Source organism: Pituophis catenifer, unplaced genomic scaffold, assembly GCF_029215685.1.
Source record: "Pituophis catenifer annectens isolate HBS135680 unplaced genomic scaffold, rPitCat1.0.hap2 SCAF_4, whole genome shotgun sequence".
Lineage (NCBI taxonomy): Eukaryota > Metazoa > Chordata > Lepidosauria > Squamata > Colubridae > Pituophis > Pituophis catenifer.
In genome coordinates this window covers 65691474-65713595 of record NW_027256884.1, presented here as the reverse complement: position 1 = coordinate 65713595, position 22122 = coordinate 65691474, and the positions used below count along the sequence as shown (strand labels likewise).

Here is a 22122-nt window from a genome sequence, read left to right as displayed (position 1 = left end):
GATTTCTGTTTGCATGATTAAATTCAGTTAATGTTTAGTGAGGTTCAGGTTTGCCTTTATTGTTTTACCATCAGGTTGTTTTTGTAACTGTGATTCATATATGTTGAGTTCTTCTAGTAAATTCTTCCTTTTTAGTTGTTTGTCCTTATTTTTTTTAGTTGTGTATGCTATGGTGTGGCCTCTTATGTAGGCTTTTGTAGTGTCCCATAGATTCTGTAGCGAGATCTGTTCCTTTGTATTTAATTGGAAGAATATTTTGAGTTCCTTTTTGATCATCCTTATATATTCTTTATCTTTTATTATTCCAGTATCCATCATCCACCTCTTTTGATAACCTTTCCATATTATTTTTATAGGATTGTGATCGGCCCAGGTATTTGGTACAATTTCGATATCTCGTATTTCTTTTCTAAGGTCTGGTGTCATCCTGGCCATGTCAATCCTAAACCATGACTGGTGGGGGCTTGAGTAGTATGTGTATTGTTTAATTTGTTTATTTGCCTCCCTCCACCCATCGTATAAATGGAATTCTTCGGCCATAACTTCAAATGTTTCCGGTAGAGTTCTCTTTCTAGTTTTATTTTTCCTGTTACTACGGTAGTCGTCTTGTAGATTCACAATTACGTTAAAATCCCCAATAATGCAGATGTTTTCATATTCCAGGTCTTTAATTATGTCATGCAGTTTCTTGTAAAAATCCCTCTGGTTTCCGTTGGGTGCATATATGGATACTAGTAATATTATTTTTGTTTCTGTTTGTATTTCGATTATTAAGATGTGTCCTTCCGTATCAGTATATATCTGTTTGGTTTTCAGGTGATTTTTAATGTACATTATTACCCCTCTCTTTTTACAGTCTCCTAGGGATGTATATATTCTTCCTAATTTTTTATTTTCCAACGATTTTTGTTGCTGCCTTTTAATATGTACTTCTTGTAATGTTATGATATCAATATCAAGTTTTTGTAATTAGGTAAATATGTATTTCCTTTTCATTGATGAGTTGAGTCCGTTTATGTTGATCGAAATAATTTTTAATTCTCCTTCCATCTTTATTTGGATTTATCTATTTGTTATTTTCAACTTTGTTGTGTTTCTGGTAACTCTTTGTGTCTTTTCCCTCATTCCCTCTCTCTCCATTCTTTCTTTCTCCATTCTCCTTTTATCTTCTTGATCTTTTTCTTCTCTTTCTATTCACTGTACCTCTTGCCTCCTGTGTTCCATTTCTTCCCTCCTCTCTTCTTCTTCTTCACATGTGAAATGTTGTTCAAAGAAATCTTGAGCCTTCTCTAGGTTATCGATCCTATACTTTCTGTCCTCCCAGGAAATAAGTAGACCTTCTGGCATTGGCCAGCGAAATTTTATTTTGAATTTATTTAACTGTGCAGTTAGAAAATTGTAATATCTTCTTTGGTCCCTTGTTCTTCTCGGTACTCGTTTGACAGTTAAAATTTCTCTTCCCTTGTACATGGATGTCTCCTCTCTCATTTTCCTATAAATCTCTTCCTTTATAGATTTCTTCGTAAATCTTATGTGAATTTCCTTGGGTAACCTATTCCATCTTGCATAGTTCGTATGAACCCTATATATTTCGTCTATTCCGATTTGGAGTTCTTCCTTATCCCTCTGGGTTGCCTTTGCCAGTATCTCAATCATTGTTTCCCCTATATCTTCATCCTTTTGTGCTTCTATGTTTTGGAATCGTAGATAAAAAGATGCCTTCTCCATTTCAAGATAAGTTAATGCGTCTTCCGTTTCCTTGTTAAATGCCCCTTGGTCTTGTTCCATCCTTTCCATTCTATTTGTTGTATATTCTATTTTTTCTTCCACTTTTTGGATCCTCTGCTCATTTTCCACTATGTTTTGTTGAATTTGCTCTATCTTCTCATCTAAAGTTTTAATATTGTCCTTTATTTCACCCACATCTTAACCTCAGTTCCTCATGGTTTTTCCTGGTCTCTTCGTGGTTGTGGACCATCGTTTCCTGCATCCTATTCATTCCTTCCTGGATCATTGCTAAGGCAGCTTGGATATTCTGCATATTAAGAGCGGGGCTTGTCTTATCCTTTTCTGTCGTTTCAGCTGGTTTTTGTTGGGCCGGGGAAGCCATGAGTATCATTTGGCTTGATGGTATCTTCTTACTTGTTTTAGTTGTTGTTGCTGTGCTTGTGGTTGCCATTATTATTCCTTGTTTTATTGATTCCCAAAATTTCATATACTAATCGATACTTATAAGTCTATTTCTTAGATTTCCATCCAAATTTATCTTTCACTTTCACTTTTCAATATTCTTTCAATACTTTTCAATATTTATGAGACAATGATGAGGGAAGTTAACGAGGAAGTTAACGAGACAACGAGGAGGGATTGAGGGAAAAATATAGTATTATAATGTTCCATCAGTTGATTATCCAAAATATTAAATATTCAAGTACTTAATATAACTCTTATATTATTAAATAAATAAATATCAATTGCTCTTGTCTTCTAATATGACTAATGTAGATATATGAGTATCATTTGCATAAATATAGTAATTATAATATAACCCAGTATATATCTTTTACTCTAAATATATAAAGACAAACTAACAAACTAACTAATTCACTTAATATATATATAAAGTTAGATTATGCAATCATAAATCCAAAATAAATTTTCAGAGTAACCTGTAAATATATATATTACTTCTTAATCACTAGTAGCAGATTATTTAATTACAAGTCTATAACCCTTATAAATTTTCTTCTCTTAGGTCACTCTCTTCTTTAGTTCGTTTATTTTTGACTATTTTCCAGTTGTTTTATTTTAAATACTTAACATCCCAAGTGCCTTTTAAGTTAAATGTCCGCCTGCTCAATCCAATCCAAAGTCTGATGATTCAGGAAGAAGAGAAATTCTATGCAGTGAATTGATTATTAAGTAACCAACTATAATCCAACACGATTTCCTTTCAAATGTCTAAATATTGTCTGAATATTTAGCGTTTCTCATCCAAACTTTCCCGAAATGGAAATAATAGGGAAAGCAATGTTAATAAATCCAATACACTTCACGATCACTCTACTCTTTTTTTTTGTATGCCCAATACACAATAAATATCCTCCACGAATTTCGAGCGTTGACGTATCAAAATATCTTAGTCCAGCTGTCCGAACGTCTCCCAAACCAATTGTCCAAGTGTTAGAGTAAGTGTTGAAAAAGTCTGAGTCCAAATTGTCCGGTAAGTATTATAGATCCTAAACTCGCCACATCCTCACAATATTGAGTCAGTAGGGATTCACCGTCTTCTCTTCTTTAAATGTCCAAATAACTAACGATCCTGTGTCAAATATTCTCCAGCTTTTTGAGACTTTCTCTTCTCTCAGGATCTTACTGTAAATGTTCTAAGTATCGTCCCAAAGTTCACACCGTCAGCTTTCCTCTGGATTTCTTCTGTTTCACTGGCTGTCAAATTGTGCGCTGGCACTGCTAAGATGGACTCCCCCTCCATTCCGATTTTCCACTTGCCGCTTCTCTCTCTATGTCCTACTTGGAGGTTCCTTCCACCCACCTTCTTTCAACAATTTAAGAATTTAGAGATACCTTTTTCAATTCTTCTTTTGTTCTCTCCTCCTATTTCCACCGATGCTTCTTTTACGATCTTCGCTTCCTTCTAAACAGCTGTCACCGTATCAGGCCAGCCCAAATGGCTGGTTTTTCCTCGATCTGAGTTAAGGGGGTTTTCCTGAACCTTCGGGGGGTTGCTGCCCTCCCTGAGGTCCTCAGAAGTTCCCCTTTCTTCTATCGACCTCTCCGGGATCGATAGTGGCAAAATCGGCACTCAAATCGAGAATGGTAAGGGTTTTGAGAGCGGAGAGCTGTTCCCTTGTCCCTAACCCGCTGACGTCACCGCCGGAAGTCCTAATTACAGTTTTCTAATAGTATTTTCTATTTAGAGATTTTACCCTGTTTTAAACAATCCCTTTTTCCCTCCTATATATATATATATACCCCTTCAACTCTTAATCTTCTATATAACAATAAAGCCTTTTCAGCAAAACAGAATGTCCCCCTTCTCCGGTTACAATTACTATTTCAGAAATAATCCAGTTACAATTTCAAAAATAATACTCAAACCAAAATTCAATCTTTTACAGCAAGTTTTTCTCTTTAGAATTCTTTTTTTTTTAAAGACTGCCTTCTTCTGGTTCTTTCACACCTTATTGCATCAGCTTGTCCATTTTATTGTTCTCACCCTTGCCACTCTTCACTCCACCATCCGATCTGTCCCACTTCTCAGTCTTACACCAATTTACATTCCACTGTATTTCCTGGTATTTATAAATCCACTGAATTTGATTGTCTATTTTTAATTTTCTGTCCACAGTTTTCTTCCTAATATTCTCTGTCCACCTACACCAATTTTATCAGTTAAAGAGAGGAAAGTTATCAGTTCTAATCTTAGTTCCAAAAATCACCGTATTAATTTACTCTTTTTCCGTCTTCCGTTGCAATAATCCTGGTTGTTACCTTGTATCTTCTTTGTTGCTTCTGCTTTCACTGCTTCCGCCGTCTTTGCTATCTTCGTTCGATCGCCTCCTTTTAAGTGCACTTCCTCTCAATCGCCGCTTTCTCTGCTCCCCACGTCTCTCTTTCTCATAATCTTTTCTTAAGTGTCACTTTTTCTTTCTTTCTCCGCTTTCAAACGATCACTGCTGCTGATACCACTCTTTGCTTCCTCACTAAGGTGGCCGCCGTCGCTCCTGATCTGCCTTAAAGGCAGATTTTTCCCTGCAGGATTTAAGGGGTCTGGCTTTCTTTCTCCAGGGCGCTAGCGTCTCACCCGAAAATCAAAGCCTTCCCCTTTAATATTCCAGACCCTCCAAGCCTGGAATTGCCCTTGACGGGGCTCCAAATCAGGAATTAGCTGGGTTTTTGTGAGCTGTCAAAAGCAACCTCATCCACTCTGCGAGATGTCACCGCCGTCCGTACTCCATGTTTATTTTTTTACCTGGGTTCCCACTCTGACTTTAAAGATTTTGTTAACTATGAAGGAAAGTTTCAAACTGTTGGATACGAGTTGTGGGGGCAAATAAATTTCATAAATAATAAAAATAAATCAACACTTATTTTCTGCACAATGATTTAAGCAGAAAAAAACCCTGTCAAATCTCATCACAGTAGTGTTTTAAATGCAACAGAAGTGGTTTGCCCAAATTTGTATTGTTGCTGGCTTATAAGAACATTGTGTATAATATATTTATTTGGTGGGATAGCTTTTTTTTTAGTACAAAGTATGCTGATTGCAATAACAAAAGCAAATACCAGTGCCTGTATCTGAGTATACAGCTTAGACCAGTGATGGAAAAAGGGTTCTATGAACCACAGTGGCACAGTGGTTAGAATGTACTACTGCAGGCTACTTCTGCTGCCTGTTGCCTGCCTGCAATTTGGCAGTTCAAATCTCACCAGGCTCAAGGTTGACTTAGCCTTCCATCCTTCCGAAGTGATTAAAATGAAAATTGTTGGGGGCAATATGCTGACTCTGTAAACCACTTAGAGAGCATTGTAAAGCACTGTAAAGTGGTATACAACGGTAAGTGCTATTGCTATTGCTATATTGTTAATAGCTGTCTTTGGCTAAGCCTGGGAAGATTGGTCTGCTTTCCTTATTGCCACACGCTCCTGTTAATTGCTGGGTGAAAAATTGATATTCAGAAATACTCAGTCTCTTTCATTACTGTGTTAGAAAAATCTGTTGGACCTTTATGACTTCAGATTATTATTTTTATATTATAATTAATATTGGTCTCAATCCCAACCATAAATAGGTCTAGATCTGATCTTATTTATATTAAGGATATAATTGTACTGATATAAGTGCTGCCTTTAATTTTTGAGTGCTATGCTTCTTCCAGGGCCTGCACTGGAAGAAATGTAATAGTTAAAACAAATTAAATCAGATTTATTTGATTTTAATTTATACTTAATTAAAATTATATAGTTAAAATATTTCTCTTTAGTCATATATTCAATAAGTTTTCTCATTCCTAAACAATGAAAATTTTAACTTTTATAGATCTTTGGCGTCCATATCTTTAGATGGTTTCAAGAGCTGCATGATGTCTTGAGATTTCAGACTCTAATTTACATTATTCTACTTGTATCAATTACACTATCTATCTCCTGAGAAAACAGTTTTTAACACTAGAATGGAAAGGAGAAAATATTCTTTTAAAATAATGAATGAATGAATGAATGAATGAATGAATGAATGAATGAATGAATGACACACACACACTTATCATACATATACACATACCTCTAAAGTATCACTTTGTAAATTTTTCAATGATAAATGTCAATTAAAATGATTTGTATGTTACATTATGCATATAGAAGTATATTGAGTATTTCTTGCTTTTTAAACTTACTGTATGATTTTAAAGCTTTAGAAAAAGTCTTCATCTTGAAAGCTTCACTTTGTCAACATTTTTCAAAAGTTATTATAGTGGTACCTTGGTACTCATTTTTAATTGGTTCTGGAAGATGCGATGAGTACCAAAAATAGTGAGTACCAAACCAATTTTCTCCATAAAAAATAATATAGGGAGTCAGCATTGAGTGCCAAATTCAATGAGTTTCAAAGCAGTTGGGTACCAAGGTACCACTGTATACCTAATATGACAGATTTGAAATTACATCCCAGAAATTGTTTCCTTCACACAACAGTCAGTTAAGATGGATACAAGATCTAGATGATTACTAGATTGCAGCAAAGTGATCAAAGTGATAGCAGCAACAAACTGCCTTTGCAATGTAGTCATTTGCACTTTTATAATGAAGACCTGGTAGTTCTAATTAAGCATAGTAGAAAAGTACTGGGATTTGAACTCATTTTAAAAGCTAAATTTTCTATACTATTTGCAGGAAAATTGTAATGGAGCTTTCTCCCCCCCCCCTCCCCCCCCCCCCCCGGTGCTATTAGGTATCTTCAGATCTTCCCATAGTGAGTGGTGAAATGACTTTGAAGGTAGAACCTGGGGATACAGCTGCCTATACTCTTAATATATCTCCATGGAAACGTGGAAACTTTAATGGTATGTTTTAAATTTAACCTAGCGTCATATTACAACTATGGGATAATTACCAGATGATTAACAAGAAGTGCTAGCCATTTATTAAATTATCTGATCTCTAACCCTTTCTATTTTTCAAAGAATCAATTGCAAAAGCTTTTTTTTCTTCCTGTTTTAAAGCCCATTAATATAATTCTAATCTAGAACATGTTTCCCAGAGTTTAGGAAAACTATTTTTCATTTTTAAAAAAATTCATTCATTATGTTGAACTTGGTTTGTGTCATTTATGTCTCTTGTGATTCAATTATTTAATTCATAGACAGATGTTTCTGTGCTACATTTGTCACAGTGGTTCTTAGCGTTAAAGAGGGTAATCATTTTTTAAATAAAATAGCAACATTCTTGATGGGTAGCAATATCTGTAGAAAAAGCCATTGCTTGTGTTCTGGGGTTCTCATGATTTCCTTACCATTAATGTCAGTTATTTGGGACAAAACTGACCATGCTTATTAAAATATATCTTCCCTTTTAAAGTTATTTCATAATGCTTCACCATACTTTAAAACGTTAACTGATGTTGATTACTCAAAAGAAGGAAATGTTTAGTTTACCATTTGTGTATTTACCTATTCTGCAAATGTGAAATAACAAACTTCAAAAATGTTGTAACATTTTACTGCACTTACAGTCTCAGTCAGACACTGGAACATTTTTAAAAATATGACTTTTTTGCATGTGAAATTAAGAAATAAAGGGTTAGTTGCCTCTTTCCATTGCAGCCATTGTATTTTTCTCTCCTTTTTAATTGAAAGTGCAAAATGAGAAATTGGACTGATGCTTTGTTGCTGTCCCCTTATGCTTCTGCAACCTTGTCATATTTATACCTGACATTTTTTTAAACTGAAAGTGCAAAATATAAAATAGGATTGATCACACAAAATGAATTATCTTAATCAAATAAATATGATAATATTGGCAGGATATGAGAAGTCTGAGTCCAATTCACATGCATACTTACCCATTGTATGATAATTTTATTAGTTTATTTTAAATGGAGATAAGAACACTTTAATTGAAATATAAACTGGTTAATTGATCAGTGAATTACAGAAAAGACTGAAAGGAGGTGGTATAGTCTCTCTTAATAGACACATGCAAAATTTAATATACATTTAATCTACAGATGAGGTTATAGCATGTGCAGGTTAATATACATGGTAAAAGGTGAGATAGGTGAGACAATGGGTTCAAATATAGTGGTACCCTAGAACAGAAACTAAAGGATAATAGAAACTAAAACCCTTGCTTTAGCACCATCTAAAAAGCTGGAGTTACTTCCTTATTGTTACTTCCTTATTGTTTGTAGTTAGCTTTCTTGTGATTAATACTTTCACTGTCTCATTTCAGTTGCAGAATTCTTTTGGTCTGAGTGCTTCTAGCACCTAATTGATAAGAAATGGTTTTATTTTTTTCCCCTGAAAAGATAAACTTTGATTCCCAGAATACTTCTTCACAATCACTCTAGTGTCTTTAAGGGAAAAAAAATTCTCCAAGGTGGCTCCCTGGGACATCTAAGTTGTTAATAGAGAAACTATTCCATTCCCCTCTTTTCTAACTGCAGAAGAAAATACGTTTAGCGTTAATTGCTTAAAATATGGCAGGAGAACAGTTTTCCTCTGGGAATTGGGAATTCCTCTGGGATTTCTAATGTATTGTTAACCAATCTTAATAGTTGTTGAAGGGGCGACTCCTATTAATGCAGATAGATCTGGACAGTTCACAACAAATGTCTGACTGCTGCTATATATTTTTTCCAATTCTAGTTACTAAAATGGATAATTCATTTTCTAAAATTTGTTTGATATGTAATGAGCAGATCATTATTTCATATCTGATGGTGATGTTGCAAAATTCAACACTTGATCCATACTGGAATGAAACATTTGCCACAATGAAAGAAATCTTAAAAAATGAATTCCATTTTCACCTTCTATAGTTTTTTAAAAATTTTATTGTACCATATATCCCTTACATCTCTAAGTTAGCTTTGTACATGTTAATTGTTTCAAGGATATTGTGTGGTTTTTTGGGAAAAGCTGTTAGCAAAATATAGCTGAAGGTTATTCATGTTAGCTAGATTAACAAATAATAAACCTTTTTAAAGTTCAAATAGTCCTTAATGACTTGTTGAAGAACAAAAACCTTTCTGCACATCACCTAGCTGGCGTAATATCACACTGCACTTCCCAGATTTTGTTCATGATTACTCCTGTATCGTTTCAGTTGGAATTCTATCTAACTTCTCTTCAAGTTTACATCACTTTTGCATTCATTCTTGGTACATATTCCTTTGCATAGTTTCTGCCTTTTACAATTCTTAACTAGTCCTTACTCTTTAACTACATCCTTTGTTTTATACATATACATTATGAAATATCTTCATATTTTCTTTGCACCATTTGTTGTCTTACATGGCTTTTCTTCCTTATCCACAGTGTGTTTAACTTGATCCACCGTATTATTTTCTTTACATTCCATTCTACCGTGTTTCCCCAAAAATAAGACCCTGTCGTATAATTTTTTTGAACCTTGAAATAAGCGCTTGGCCTTATTGCCATGCACTCAAAAGCCCGATTAGGCTTATTATCGGGATGTCTTCTTTGGGGGGAAACAGGGTATGTATTTCTGTGGAATTTTATATTTTTTCCAAGCAAGTGTGTGTAATGGACAAAGGAGTAATCTTGAATAACTGGAGTAAGAATAGCAACTAAGACAATGGTCAGATATAAAAAACATTGAAACTCAGTTTGAATTAAAATTTTGGATATTCTTCCGTAGTTAAGCACAATATTAGCATTGAGATAAAGATAGCAATTGATTTTATGAAACTGATTCTTTGGTTAATAGAACATCTGGTAACTATTTGCTTAGGTATAATTGTATTTGTTGCTGAAGATAGAGAACAGCAGCAGTATGAACAAAACTGTTTACTGGAGGAGCCAGATGGTGTTCAGTACTCAGAGAGATCATCAACAGAGAAGCTTGAAACAGGCAATGGGGCAAATAATGGTAGGTTTTTCTTTATGATCATTTTATTAATCTGCTTAAATGTTCTATCATCACTCATTTTGCATTGAAATACTTTTTTATTTTTTATGCCAAATCAGATTCTCTTTAAATAATGCATTTTTCCTGATTCTAAGACAAGCATCTGTTTGTTGTGCAAAAACATGTTTTTTAATGTATAATCAGACTATATAATCAGTTTTTCCCTAGTATTATAAAAGTGTAGTGTAGTTTTTTCATTAAGAATATATTGAATTTGAGCATAAATTTCAAAAATTTCTTTGGATATTATCTAAAATGTTTATAGGGTCAGTATATACAAGTATAAAGTAGCATTCTAATGCAAATGAACATCTGGAATGCTTTTTGGTCAGTAGATATGGCGTAAATATTAACCATTTTGTTATTTTGCAATTTTAATATGCAGTCTTTGTTTGCATTTAACATTTATGCTCAGAATATAATAAGTTAAATACATGCAGTAGTGGGTTCCACTTACCTTCGCTACCAGTTCGGAACTGTGAGTTCATGGCAGACTGTACCAAGCAATAGCAGAGCACAAGTGTGAGATGGCAGTTCTGACAGAGATAGATGGAGTGGTTGTGGGCTGTAGTGTTAAATAATTTCAAGGAATAAATTTTGAGACAAGCAAACATCTGTAAGAGCATTCTTCACCCTCCTTTTTATATGGAAGTGAGAGTTGAAGACGTCAGAAAAATCATAAAAGTACTTTGAATAGAGTGTTCATGGGAAACTAAGTTGATCCAGCCTGCAGGATGCTTAGATCTGGCCCACAGGGCTGCCCTGGAAAAAGCAAAGGACTGGCCTGCGGTGCCTCTGCCAGTGAAAACAGAGTTTGGGAGGGCAGCATGTGTCTCTCCTGAGCTCTGTTTTCACTGGCAGAAGACTGCAGGAAGCCATCGCAGCCGAAAATAGCGTTGGGGGGGGCCCTCTCCGCTCAGCCCTCCCAACCTCTGTTATCATTGGCAGAGGGCTGCAGGAGGCCATCATGGACAAAAATGGGCCCCGGGGGCGGGGAGCTGCACACAGCCCTCCCGAGCTCCATTTTCACTGGCAGAGGGCTGCAAGAGGCCATCATGGCTGAAAATGGGACCTGTGGGGCCATGCGTGGCCCTCCCGCTCTGTTTTCCCTGGCATAGGGCAAGCAAAACAAAACAAAAGGAAAAATGTTTCCCCTTTTGCATTTGAGCATCCAAGAAGGGACAGGAAAGAAGAAAGGGAAAGAGGAAAGACAAAGAAAAAAAAAGATGGGAAGTGAGCAAGGAAGGAAAAATAAGGAAAGAGGGGAAGGGAGAAGAAAGGAGAATGAAGAGAGAAGGAAGGAAGGAAGGAAGGAAGGGAGGGAGGAAGGAAGGAAGGAAGGAAGGAAGGAGATTATAATGAGAAGGAAGGAGGGTCTGACAGAAGTCCTTCTTTAGCACTTGGCCACCCTTTAGCACTTGGCCACCACAGGTGCCCCTGACACGAGTGATGTCGAGTTGGCCATGCCCACTCTGGCCACACCCATCCCCAAGGTCAAATACAACCCTGATGCGGCCCTCAATGAAATCAAGTTTGACATGCCTGGGCGAGGGAGTACAGGCTCAGTAATGCCTATGAGAAAGATCTAGGATCCTGGTGGACCATTGCTGCAGCTACTCAAAAAAACAGCAATCCTGGGCTGCATCAACAGAGGTATAGTGTCAAGATCAAAGTGAGTAATAATACTGTTCTATACTGTGCTGATGAGGCCACAATTGGAATGCTTCATCTAATTCTGGTCATCACAATACCAAAAAGATGCTTAAGCCCAGGAAAGAATGCAGAAAAGAGCAACAAAGATCATAAGGGGTATGGAGGTTAAATCCTATGATGAACGGCTAAAGGAACTAATTATGTTTAGCTTAATAAAGGGAAGACTGAGGGAAAACGTGATAGCAGTCTTCCAATACTTGAATGGCTGCTTCAGAGAAGATGTTATTTTCTATAAAATCTGAGGGCAGGATGAGAGGCAGTGGGTGAAAGCTTGACAGAGATAGCTCCAATTTGGAAATAAGGAGGAATTTTCCAACAGAACATTAAGCATTGAAACAGGTTGCTTCTCAAGTTGTGGGTGCTTCATTGTTGGAGGTTTTAAAGAAAAGATTGGACAACTATTTGTCCAAGATGGTATTAGGACTCTTGCTTTGAACAGGGAGTTGGACTAAAAGACCTCTAAGGTCCCTTCCAACTCTAAGATTGCATGTTTCTATTTATATTTCTGTGAACCTTGAGTTGAGGTGAGCATGCCATTATAAATATAAATTGGCTATATAAACCAAATAAATAAGTAAATAAGTGTGTGTGTGTGTGTGTGTGTGTGTGTGTGTGTGTGTGTGTGTGTGAAAAAGGTATTTCATTGTCTAAGACATCCAGTGTTCATCAGACAAATAACATATTGACTCTAGGGAGCACATAGGTTTAGGGTTTCCAACCTATATTCCAATGTATATAATTTAATTAATATAGTGACTTGTCCTGTTACAATCCTAAGAAAATAAATCTCTCAAATCATTCTGCTCCTTGGCAGTGTATTTGAAATACTCAGAATACTTCAAAAAGAGTATAATAATTTAAATACTAAAATGCTAAAGGTGCTTGAAGTGCTTCAGCTGAAACTCAGAACTTGACCTACCTACCTTCCTTCCTTCCTTCCTTCCTTCCTTCCTTCCTTCCTTCCTTCCTTCCTTCCTTCCTTCCTTCCTTCCTTTCCAGAATACAAGTCATCATGCTACAAAGTGTGGTTCTCCTTGGAAATACATAGTATGCCAGCGCAGCCAGAAAAAACTCTGGATGTGGAATGTGCAGTTTTGGTAAGTCAGCTTTCTAAACTAATGGCAGGATGTATATTTTAGTTGTCTATTTCATAAGGTGAATTGTGATTTTACTGATGAGGCAGGATTTCTATTTTCTGACTTCCAAGAATCTCCCTAATTTAGAAATATGTCAAATTGCAGCTGTGTTTTATGGTGTAAAAAGAAAAAGAAGGAAAAGGTGCTTGGACAAATGTCTTGGTATCATTTTATTATTAAATTTAAGTCTCGTATAATATTCTTTGATGCTGGACTTTTCTTAAACTCCATTATCTAAGACTATAGACTAATTTATTGTAGTCTGAAGCTTCATTACCCTTATTGTGGGATAATTCTGTAAAATTTAATATTTTCTAATCCATCATGAACTTTTCTAAGTTTATAATGATATAAATATAAGGATTTGTTTCTTTAAAAAATAATTTTGTCTGCTGAATAGGAGTTCTTAAAATGCGGCAAACATTCGTGGTCAGTCATTCAGTCATGTCCAATCCTTGCCTCCTCTATAGATCAGCACATTCCATGCCCCTATGTCTCATACTGCCTCCTTCAGATCTGCCATAGTCATCCCAGTGTCATTCTTTATAGTGTTCAGCCAGCAGGTACTAGGGCTCATTGTACTAGGTACTAGGTTGAGCTGCACTCTGACCTGTATGCCCTCTGCAGTTGTCATTATCTTTGTTTTCTTGAGGTACTGTCCCAATTGTTCACTTTCATATTTGACTTTGAGGATTAGCCACTCCAGATCTGCTTTGCTTTCTGCAAATAATATTGTGTCATCTGCATATTGGAGGTTGTTGATATTCCTACCACCAATTTTAACCCCAATGGTAGATTCTGGTTATGTAACAAATACCCTGTGTTAAGAAGATTTTTACATATAACGTACTTTTCGGACTATAAAACACTCCGGACTATAAGACGCACGTAGATTTTGGGGAGGAAAACAAGAAAAAAACCTGCCCCTGCCTCCCAGCATCCATCTGGTATTCATCTGGCCCATTCGCGGCTGCCCATTTGGCATGGCCCGTTCGCCGCAGCCCATTCGCCGCTGCCCGTTCGCCGCTGCATGTTCACTCCGGCCCGTTTGCCACAGCCCGTTTGCCACCGCAGCCCATTCTCTGCGGCCCATTTGCTGCCGCCCATTCGCTGCTGCCCATTCTAGAAGACCTGATCGGTGCCGCACCAACCCCCCTCCCCTTCGCCGCAATAGTCACTGTATAAGACACACAGACATTTCCACCCACTTTTTTTTGGGGGGGGGAGTGTGTCTTATACTCTGAAAAATACGGTAATTCAATTTTATTTTTTCAAAGGTCACTTGAATTTTAACATATTTCTTTGTAGTAATATAAAGTTAATTAGTGTAGCATTAAGTAACAATTGCATAATATAGGTGCTATTAAATAACATTCATGAGATTTCTGATTACAGAAGGGTAGAGAAAGGAACAGAGCATCCTGATGTGCTAAGAAGAGTTTAGGTTTTTTAAAAATATGATTTTAATTTTATTTAATATATACAATACAAAGAAAATAGAAATGGGAAATTAAGGGAGCGGAGAAAAGAAGATGTGAGGTACAAGGAAAAAAAGCAGTGGTGAAATCCATTTTTTTTTACTACCAGTTCTGTGGGTGTGGCTTGGTGGGCGTGGCAGGGGAAGGATACTGCAAAATCTCCATTCCCTCCCCACTCCTGGGGAAAGGATATTGCAAAAGCTCCATTCCCACCTCACTCTGGGGCCAGCCAGAGGTGATATTTGTCGGTTTTCCAAACTACTCAAAATTTCCGCTACTTTTTCTCCAGAACCTGTCAGAACCTGCTGGATTTCACCCCTGAAAAAAAGGGGGAAATTGTCTCTGACTCTTTTTAGCACAGTACAAGATAAAAACACTCCAGCCCCAACTTTTTTTTTCACACATTAATATATAACTAGCCATTTCTATAAAATACTTTGGCCACCTAATGAGAAGGAAGGACTCACTGGAGAAGAGCCTAATGCTGGGAAAGATTGAGGGCAAAAGAAGAAAGGGACGACAGAGAATGAGGTGGCTGGATGGAGCACTGAAACAGTAGACGTGAGCTTAATTGGACTCCAGAGGATGGTAGAGGACAGGAAGACCTGGAGGAACATTGTTCATGGGGTCATGATAGGTCAGACATGACTTCGCAACTAACAACAACAACAGCCATTTCTATAACGACAAATCTAACTAACTTCGAGACCACCTTCTGCCGCATAGCTCCCAGCGACCGGTAAGATCCCACAGAGTTGGTCTCCTCCGGGTCCCATCAGCTAAACAATGCTGGCTGGCGGGCCTGCGGGGGAGGGCCTTCTCTGTGGCTGCCCCAGCTCTCTGGAACCAGTTACCTCCTGAGGTCCGGACCATCCCCACCCTATTGGCCTTCCGAAAAGCTGTGAAGACCTGGCTTTTCCGGCAGGCCTGGGGCTGTTGATCTCGCTCTTGTGATCTGGCGAGATCCGGCCATGAATGGCGTGAATGAGTTTTTAATGTTTTTAATGTTTTTAATTTTTAAATGTTTTTTTATAATGATTTTTTAAAATGTATTGTGAGCTGCCCTGAATCTTCGGAGAGGGGCGGCATATAAATTGAATTAACTAAATTAAATTAAATTAAATTAATTGACAAAACCAAAATCAAAGTTTCATTTTTTTTCCATCACAAGCACAAAATCCAGAAGTGGTATCCAAATGAAAAACATACTCAAATATATTCTCCTCTTTGAATAGAATGGTCAATTTAACCATTCTTGTTTTATCTTCCTTGCTGTGGAAATAGTATGTATTTCTATTTGCACCTAATAATCTTTGTAAACTATCACCATTTTTATTAATAAAGTTAACTATATACTTTCAAATTCTTTGACCTTACTGGGAAAAATACTCTCCTCCCCCCCTTTAAAAAAACACTGAACTTTGTTTAAACACTTTTCTAGAATCAAAACTTTCAAATACATCTTTTTCTTTAACTTCTTAAAATACAAGCTTTGAACTTCACTATTAAATTTAGCTTCCACCGTCCAAATTACCCTTATAGAATAATGTTTTTTTTCTTTTATAAACATCCTTTTTAAAGTACAAACTTTAAACTAGTATATCATTTTTTAAAACTTTCTGTTAGCACAAGTAATCTCAAATACATTTCCAGTAACATTTTGCATATTTTAAAAATTACTTAAGCATTATATGTATTAAAAAATTACATTTTTAAATTTTAGATTAAGACTTTCTTTCAATTTCAAATATCAAACTGAGAAAAATCCATCCTAGATGCAGTTAATTTATTAAGTTTAAGTCACTCCTTCCAGCTTGTCTTCATGGAGTAGAATCTTCTTCTTCTCTGGAATATTTATCAAGTAGTTATAAACCTCCCTTTTTATTACGGATTTCTCAACCTTGTTAATGTCCTTAAAGAAAAAGTCCCACATTTGTCTTTTCAAAAGTTGCTGATTTTCTTGACACTCTTCTTTCAGTTGTGTTGAGAGATTTATATTTAAACCATCATAATAAAAGTTAATGTCAGGTTTGTATTCCAAATTTGCAATGAACTCCTCTGCATTTTTAATTACTTGTGGAGTTGCCTCAGTATCTTGGTAATTTTCTGCACATGTTTGCATCTCTAAAATAATTTGTGAGGGTTTTTTTTTTATCATCTTTGAAGCACAGCTGGTCTACAATTAAATGGATTTTTTGCTCTGGCTTCACGTTGCTCTTTGTATTCTATAACTCTGCCCACGGCTCCTTCTGTTTCTTCCAGCGTTATCAATTCCTCTTCAGCAGGTTTTATTGGGGCTAGCGTTGCTTGAGTTTCAACTTCCATATCAGCATCCATCTCTTTAAGAGCTTCCTCGTAGGAAGCTCTTGCCTTATCAATTGTATTCAGTCTGTATCTTTGAGAGTTCCATGTTAAGCCTACTCCCTCTGGGAATAGCCATCTGTAGTTAATCCCTTTTTGCAACAAAACTTTAGTCAAGAATTGATATTTCCTTCTTATCTCTCTCACTTTCCTTGGAATTTGTCTCAAAACTGTAACTTCCTTCCCTTTGTATTCCAAAGCCTTGTCACGAGCAGCCTGTAGAATCTGTGTCTTAATTGATTTCTTAGTAAATCTTATATGTACTTCTCTTGGAAGCTTATTGTGCATCACGTATCCAGTATAAACTCGATAAATTTCATCAATTCCTTCCATCATCTTCTCTTTAGTTACTTCTAAGGCCTCAGCTAAAATTGTATTCATAACCTCAGCAAGATCCTCCCCTTTTTCTTCTGCAACATTTTGAAATCTTAAGTAGAATTCTGCTTTGTCCATTTCCCATCCAATTAAGTCAGATGTTCCTTGTTTGACCTCTCTGAGTCTATTCTCAATTTCCTTCATTTTTTCTTCTTTTTGGCCATCTTTTTCCTCCAGTTTAACCAGTCTTTCTTCATATTTCATCATTGTTTGTTGTACGCTAACCACCTTTTCATCAGTTTTAAGTAACTGTTGCTCCATCCTTTGTTGTTATTTTTCCATTCTTTGAAGTGTTTGTAGAATCATTTGTGTCGTCTCTTTCTCTTTCTCTTGCTGTAACATTGTCTGGATGGGAGCGTTGGCCTCCAAATGGTGATGAAGATGGTGTAGTTGCTGCAACTCCCACCGATGCTACTTTCTTGCTCATTTTGAAGTTGGCTAAATTCACTTTGAGTTCAAAAAATATTTAAAGGGTCCCATTAAACAATGGGGCAGGGAAAAAAATAGAAAAAACTAGGGTAGAAAAGGGGGAAAAAAGGAAAAAAGAGGAAACAATAATAAAAAGGAAAAAAATAATAATAGCAATTTCTCCAACTCTTCAGGTTCTTCCGAAGACCCTAATCCAAAAGAAGGGAAAAAGAATATATATATATCTTATATGTTTATAAGAGACAAAAAATTGAGATGCTCCTCCATATAAAAAGCCAAAAAAAAAAAATTAAATAAAAATTAAGATTAAAAATTAACAATAATTCTTCAGGCTCTTTTTTGAACAAAGAATTTTTATTGTTTTTTTAAAAAAAATTCAAACAAATCAAGCAAATCAATTAGACATTTGTGCAACCCCTCCGTTCCTCCCCCCTCCCCCGACTTCCCAGAAGAAAAACAGGGTATAGATTTTACCAAGCATACGCTAAAATATGCTAAATTAATGCAAGACATTAAAACTCCCTAGACCCCTTAACTCCCCTTCTACAGATTATTCATCAGCCTCCCTTTAAACACAAAATAGCATATAATCCTTTAGCCCTAAGAATTTTTTTTAAAAAAAAACCAATAACAAACACTAGTAGATAATACATACTTAATCATTTGGCTATTCCTCCTGCTTTTGTTCTCAATATTCAAATATTTTTAACAATAACTAAACCTTAATTAATCATTAATTAAACTCTCAATTCATTTAGTTAATCATTATAGTTAATCATTAATACATCAATAATTAGGCCAGAAAAAATTAATCTTCCATTCTTCCTTTCTTTCTGTATTTTTTCCAATCTTTCTTCCTCCCTCCTTCTTTTGTTTTGAGGAGGTTTTGAATTTTAACTGGGGGTTGATGTATCTTTAAGACTTGTCCCTTTCTCAAAACCATTTCCTCTGGTTTAGAGCCCCCATCTTGACTCTTCTTGCTTGTACAGACAGTCAATTCATAGAACAAAGAATTAACTCGATCAGTTTGCGAAGAAAAATCCAGTTGCTGCATTTCAATTAATTGTGTGAAAGCCTCTGCCAAATCCTCCGAAACCTTGTAGAACTGATCAGTTTCTTCTTCTTTCTGCTCCAAATTATATTTTCGAAAAGTTCTGTCAGTTAATTCCAAAAGGGCAGGAAGAAGATTTGAAGATTCTTGAGGGTCAGCCAGTTCCAGCTTCTCTGTCTTAATCAAAATATCTCCTACATTGTCATTATGCTTTCCTTCAAAAACATCCTCAGTTGCTTTTTTATCCTCCACCAGTTCTGTAAGTTTTTGTTCCATGATTGCTGTAAAGTTATTAATAATTTCAATTTGATTATTCATGGCTTCCTTTATAAATTCTGCAAAGTCTCTGAAAAAAGCCTCCTGGCTCTGTGTTTCAGTTCTCTGTGTCATTTCTAATGCCATTACAGAGCCTCCACTTTCAGAAATTCCTTCCTTGGAAGCCATATTATCTTAAAAGAAATTTTCTTTTCACAGCCATAAAGTCTCTCAAACAACTTTCTCAAATTTATTTGTAATTTATCAAGCAAGATAGTCTTTTCTAGATCCAGCTCTCAAATCCGGCAGTTTAAATCCAGTCTCTGAGCAAAAGTCTATTAACAAGCACTTTCATTTTCTACTTTCACTTTCACACCCACAAAGACGCCATTTCCAGCTACAACTTGGCAAAATCAAATAGAAACAATGTATCCCAGGATTTAAGCATATACTTGCAAAAGCTTGTTCTCCTGCTTCCGTTCTGTCTGCTTTTTGAATTCAGTTGATCTTCTTCTTGGCAGCAGAGTCGGTCGCCGGCGTCTGGCTCCATTTAAACGGAGTCACCACGGATCCGGAGCTTCAGTGGGCTGAACGGGGAGCTCTCACCCTCCAAGCCCCTGGAATTGCTCCAGGGGCTCCCGGGGAGCTCTACCATTGCCCACTGGCTCTCCTCTCCTTCTTCTCCCGAAGGAGAGGTTTTTAAGCCATCTGACAGCTGATTAGCGCTGTCAGAACAGCTCGAATGGAATCGCGGGGCTGGCAGTCTAAGAAGACCGTCCGTGACGCCAGGCGGTGCCAACCGGAAGCCTCAATTCTTCAGGCTCTTGAGTGCCTTAATCCAATATTTGTATATAAATCAAGAAAAAGGGAAAAAGAAAAAAGAAAGAAAAAAAAAAACAACAGCAACAAAGAAAAAAATTAGTTCTTCAAATCCTTTATGTCCAGAGAATCTACAGGGAGTGGTTTTTCCTTTTGCCTCTTTCCAAGCCACACATCTCACTGGAGTTAAGATAGTTACTCAATGAAGAAATAAAAAGAAAATAAAAAACAAATTCGGGGCCTTCCAGTATATTCCCAGGCTTTAACAACTTAAATAGAAGAGCACCTGTGTAAACAGCGATCAGTAACTCTTCAGTCTCTGTATTTATTTTGGCTACAATATATCCTTTCTTCTGCAACAAAATTTCTCTTCCAGTGGGTGGCAGCACTACACACTCCCCTAATTCTCCTATCCTTATATGGGAAGGAAACAAAAAAGGAAAGAGAGAAAAAACTTTCTTTTAAATAGCCCAAAAATTAAAAAAAATGGTCCCAGTCCAAATGCATCAACTCAGGAAATATTATAAACCAAGATACACAAGTTCCAAAGACTTTAAAAGTGTCCCAATGCTGCTTTCCTGCTTTCAATCCAGTCCAGTTATCCAGAACAGAAATAAGACAATTAGGTAATTTCAAGACTTTTAAAATATATACTTGGGAAAAATAAAATCAATCCAAAATAGATTCGCCGCTCCTCTTCATTTACTGCCCATCGTAGTCCCATGCACTAATAAGGGTGTTCTTAGTAAAAAAAAAAAAAAGTAAAAGTTTCTCACCGATCTAATTACTGTCATTCCGATCTTCCTTCCTGAAGTTGCCACAGCCTCCACAGCCTGATGGCTGCTGCTCCGCTGCTGGAAAAAGGGCTTTTCCAGCTCAACCAGGGACTTAGCGATATCCCTGGGAGTCTCGGGACATGCCCTCCACTGTCACAGTCAAAGCAAGACTGTGTGGTCTGGTTTGGACCATCCAGCAGCGGAATTTCTCGGTGGAGTTTCAAGAGCCCTAGAAACCCCGCGCGTCTCGCTGCGGCACCAACTTCCGGTCTCGGAAGTTATAGAATACAAAGAGCAACGTGAAGCCAGAACAACTCGAGCAACAAAACCTAATTATAAAGTATGAATATGGATGAAAGGAAATTAATTTCAATAAAAATAAATGGACTTAATTCGGCCAACAAAAGAAGAACAGTATTCCATAAATTAGAAAAATTAAAATTTGATATAATTTGTTTACAGGAAGTGCATATTAAAAAGCAACACGAACAATTACTGATTCAACCAAAACTTGGTAAAACATTGGCGCAAAGTAAAAAAAGAGGTGTTACTCTGTATATTAGAAACACATTTACGGCTGATCCAGAAGGCAGAATTTTGATGGTGGAATTAATTGATAACAATACAAAATTACTTTTAGTAGCAATATACAGCCCTAATAATAATCAGAGTGACTTTTACAGGAAATTATATAACAAGATAATTGAAATGGAGTATGAAAATGTCTGCATGATGTGGGATTTTAATGGAATTGTAGATGAAAAACTGGACTATAAAATAAGTAGAACAAGATATAGTAGAAAGATATTGCCGAGGACTTTCTTTAAAATGACAGAGGAAATAAACTTGAAAGACATTTGGAGGGAGAGAAATGGGAAAAATAGACAATACACTTTCTACTCTGACAGATATTTATCTTGGTCCAGACTGGACATGATATGGGCAACAATGGAATTGACTTTAAATATTGAACAAGTGAATATAGATACTAATACATGGGCGGATCATAATCCAGTGATTGCTATTTGGAAAGGGCGAAAAGGCAGAGCTAGATGGACATTGAACAATACAATATTAAAAGAGAAAGATTTTACACAGAAAATGAAACGAGAATTGGACTTTTTTTTCAAGGAGAATAAGAATAAGAATGAAACATCGATACAAAACCGTTGGGATACAATGAAAGCCTTTGCCAGAGGATTAATCATTGATTATACAAAAGAAATGTGAAGAAAAGACAAACCCTTAAAGCTTTGAGAGTTGATCATAAAAGACTTGAAAAAGAACTCCAGAAAGATCCATATAAGAAAGATGTAAAAATTAAAATGAATACTATAAAGCACAGAATGGATCTACTGGAGAAGGAAGAATTAGCGCAAAAAATAAGAATTGCTAAACAGAATTATTTTGAAAATGCAAATAAACCTGGCAGATGGTTAGCATATAAATTGAAAAAAGAAAGAGAATCAAGGAAAATAACGCAATTAATTGACCTCACTTTGATTCATAAGGAAGAGACAGACCCACAACAAATAAAAAACTATAGGCCGATATCCCTG

At 36.3% G+C, this 22122-nt stretch overlaps 1 protein-coding gene across 1 annotated transcript in view; it reads left to right on the top strand.

The window, feature by feature from the left end:
* The window catches only part of CFAP47 (cilia and flagella associated protein 47), a 525834-nt gene that overhangs the window by 273419 nt on the left and 230293 nt on the right, over positions 1–22122 (top strand). The window contains 3 exon segments of the mRNA XM_070944210.1: positions 6971–7082; positions 9994–10131; positions 12883–12980. Coding sequence (XP_070800311.1) covers positions 6971–7082; positions 9994–10131; positions 12883–12980 — 348 coding nt within the window.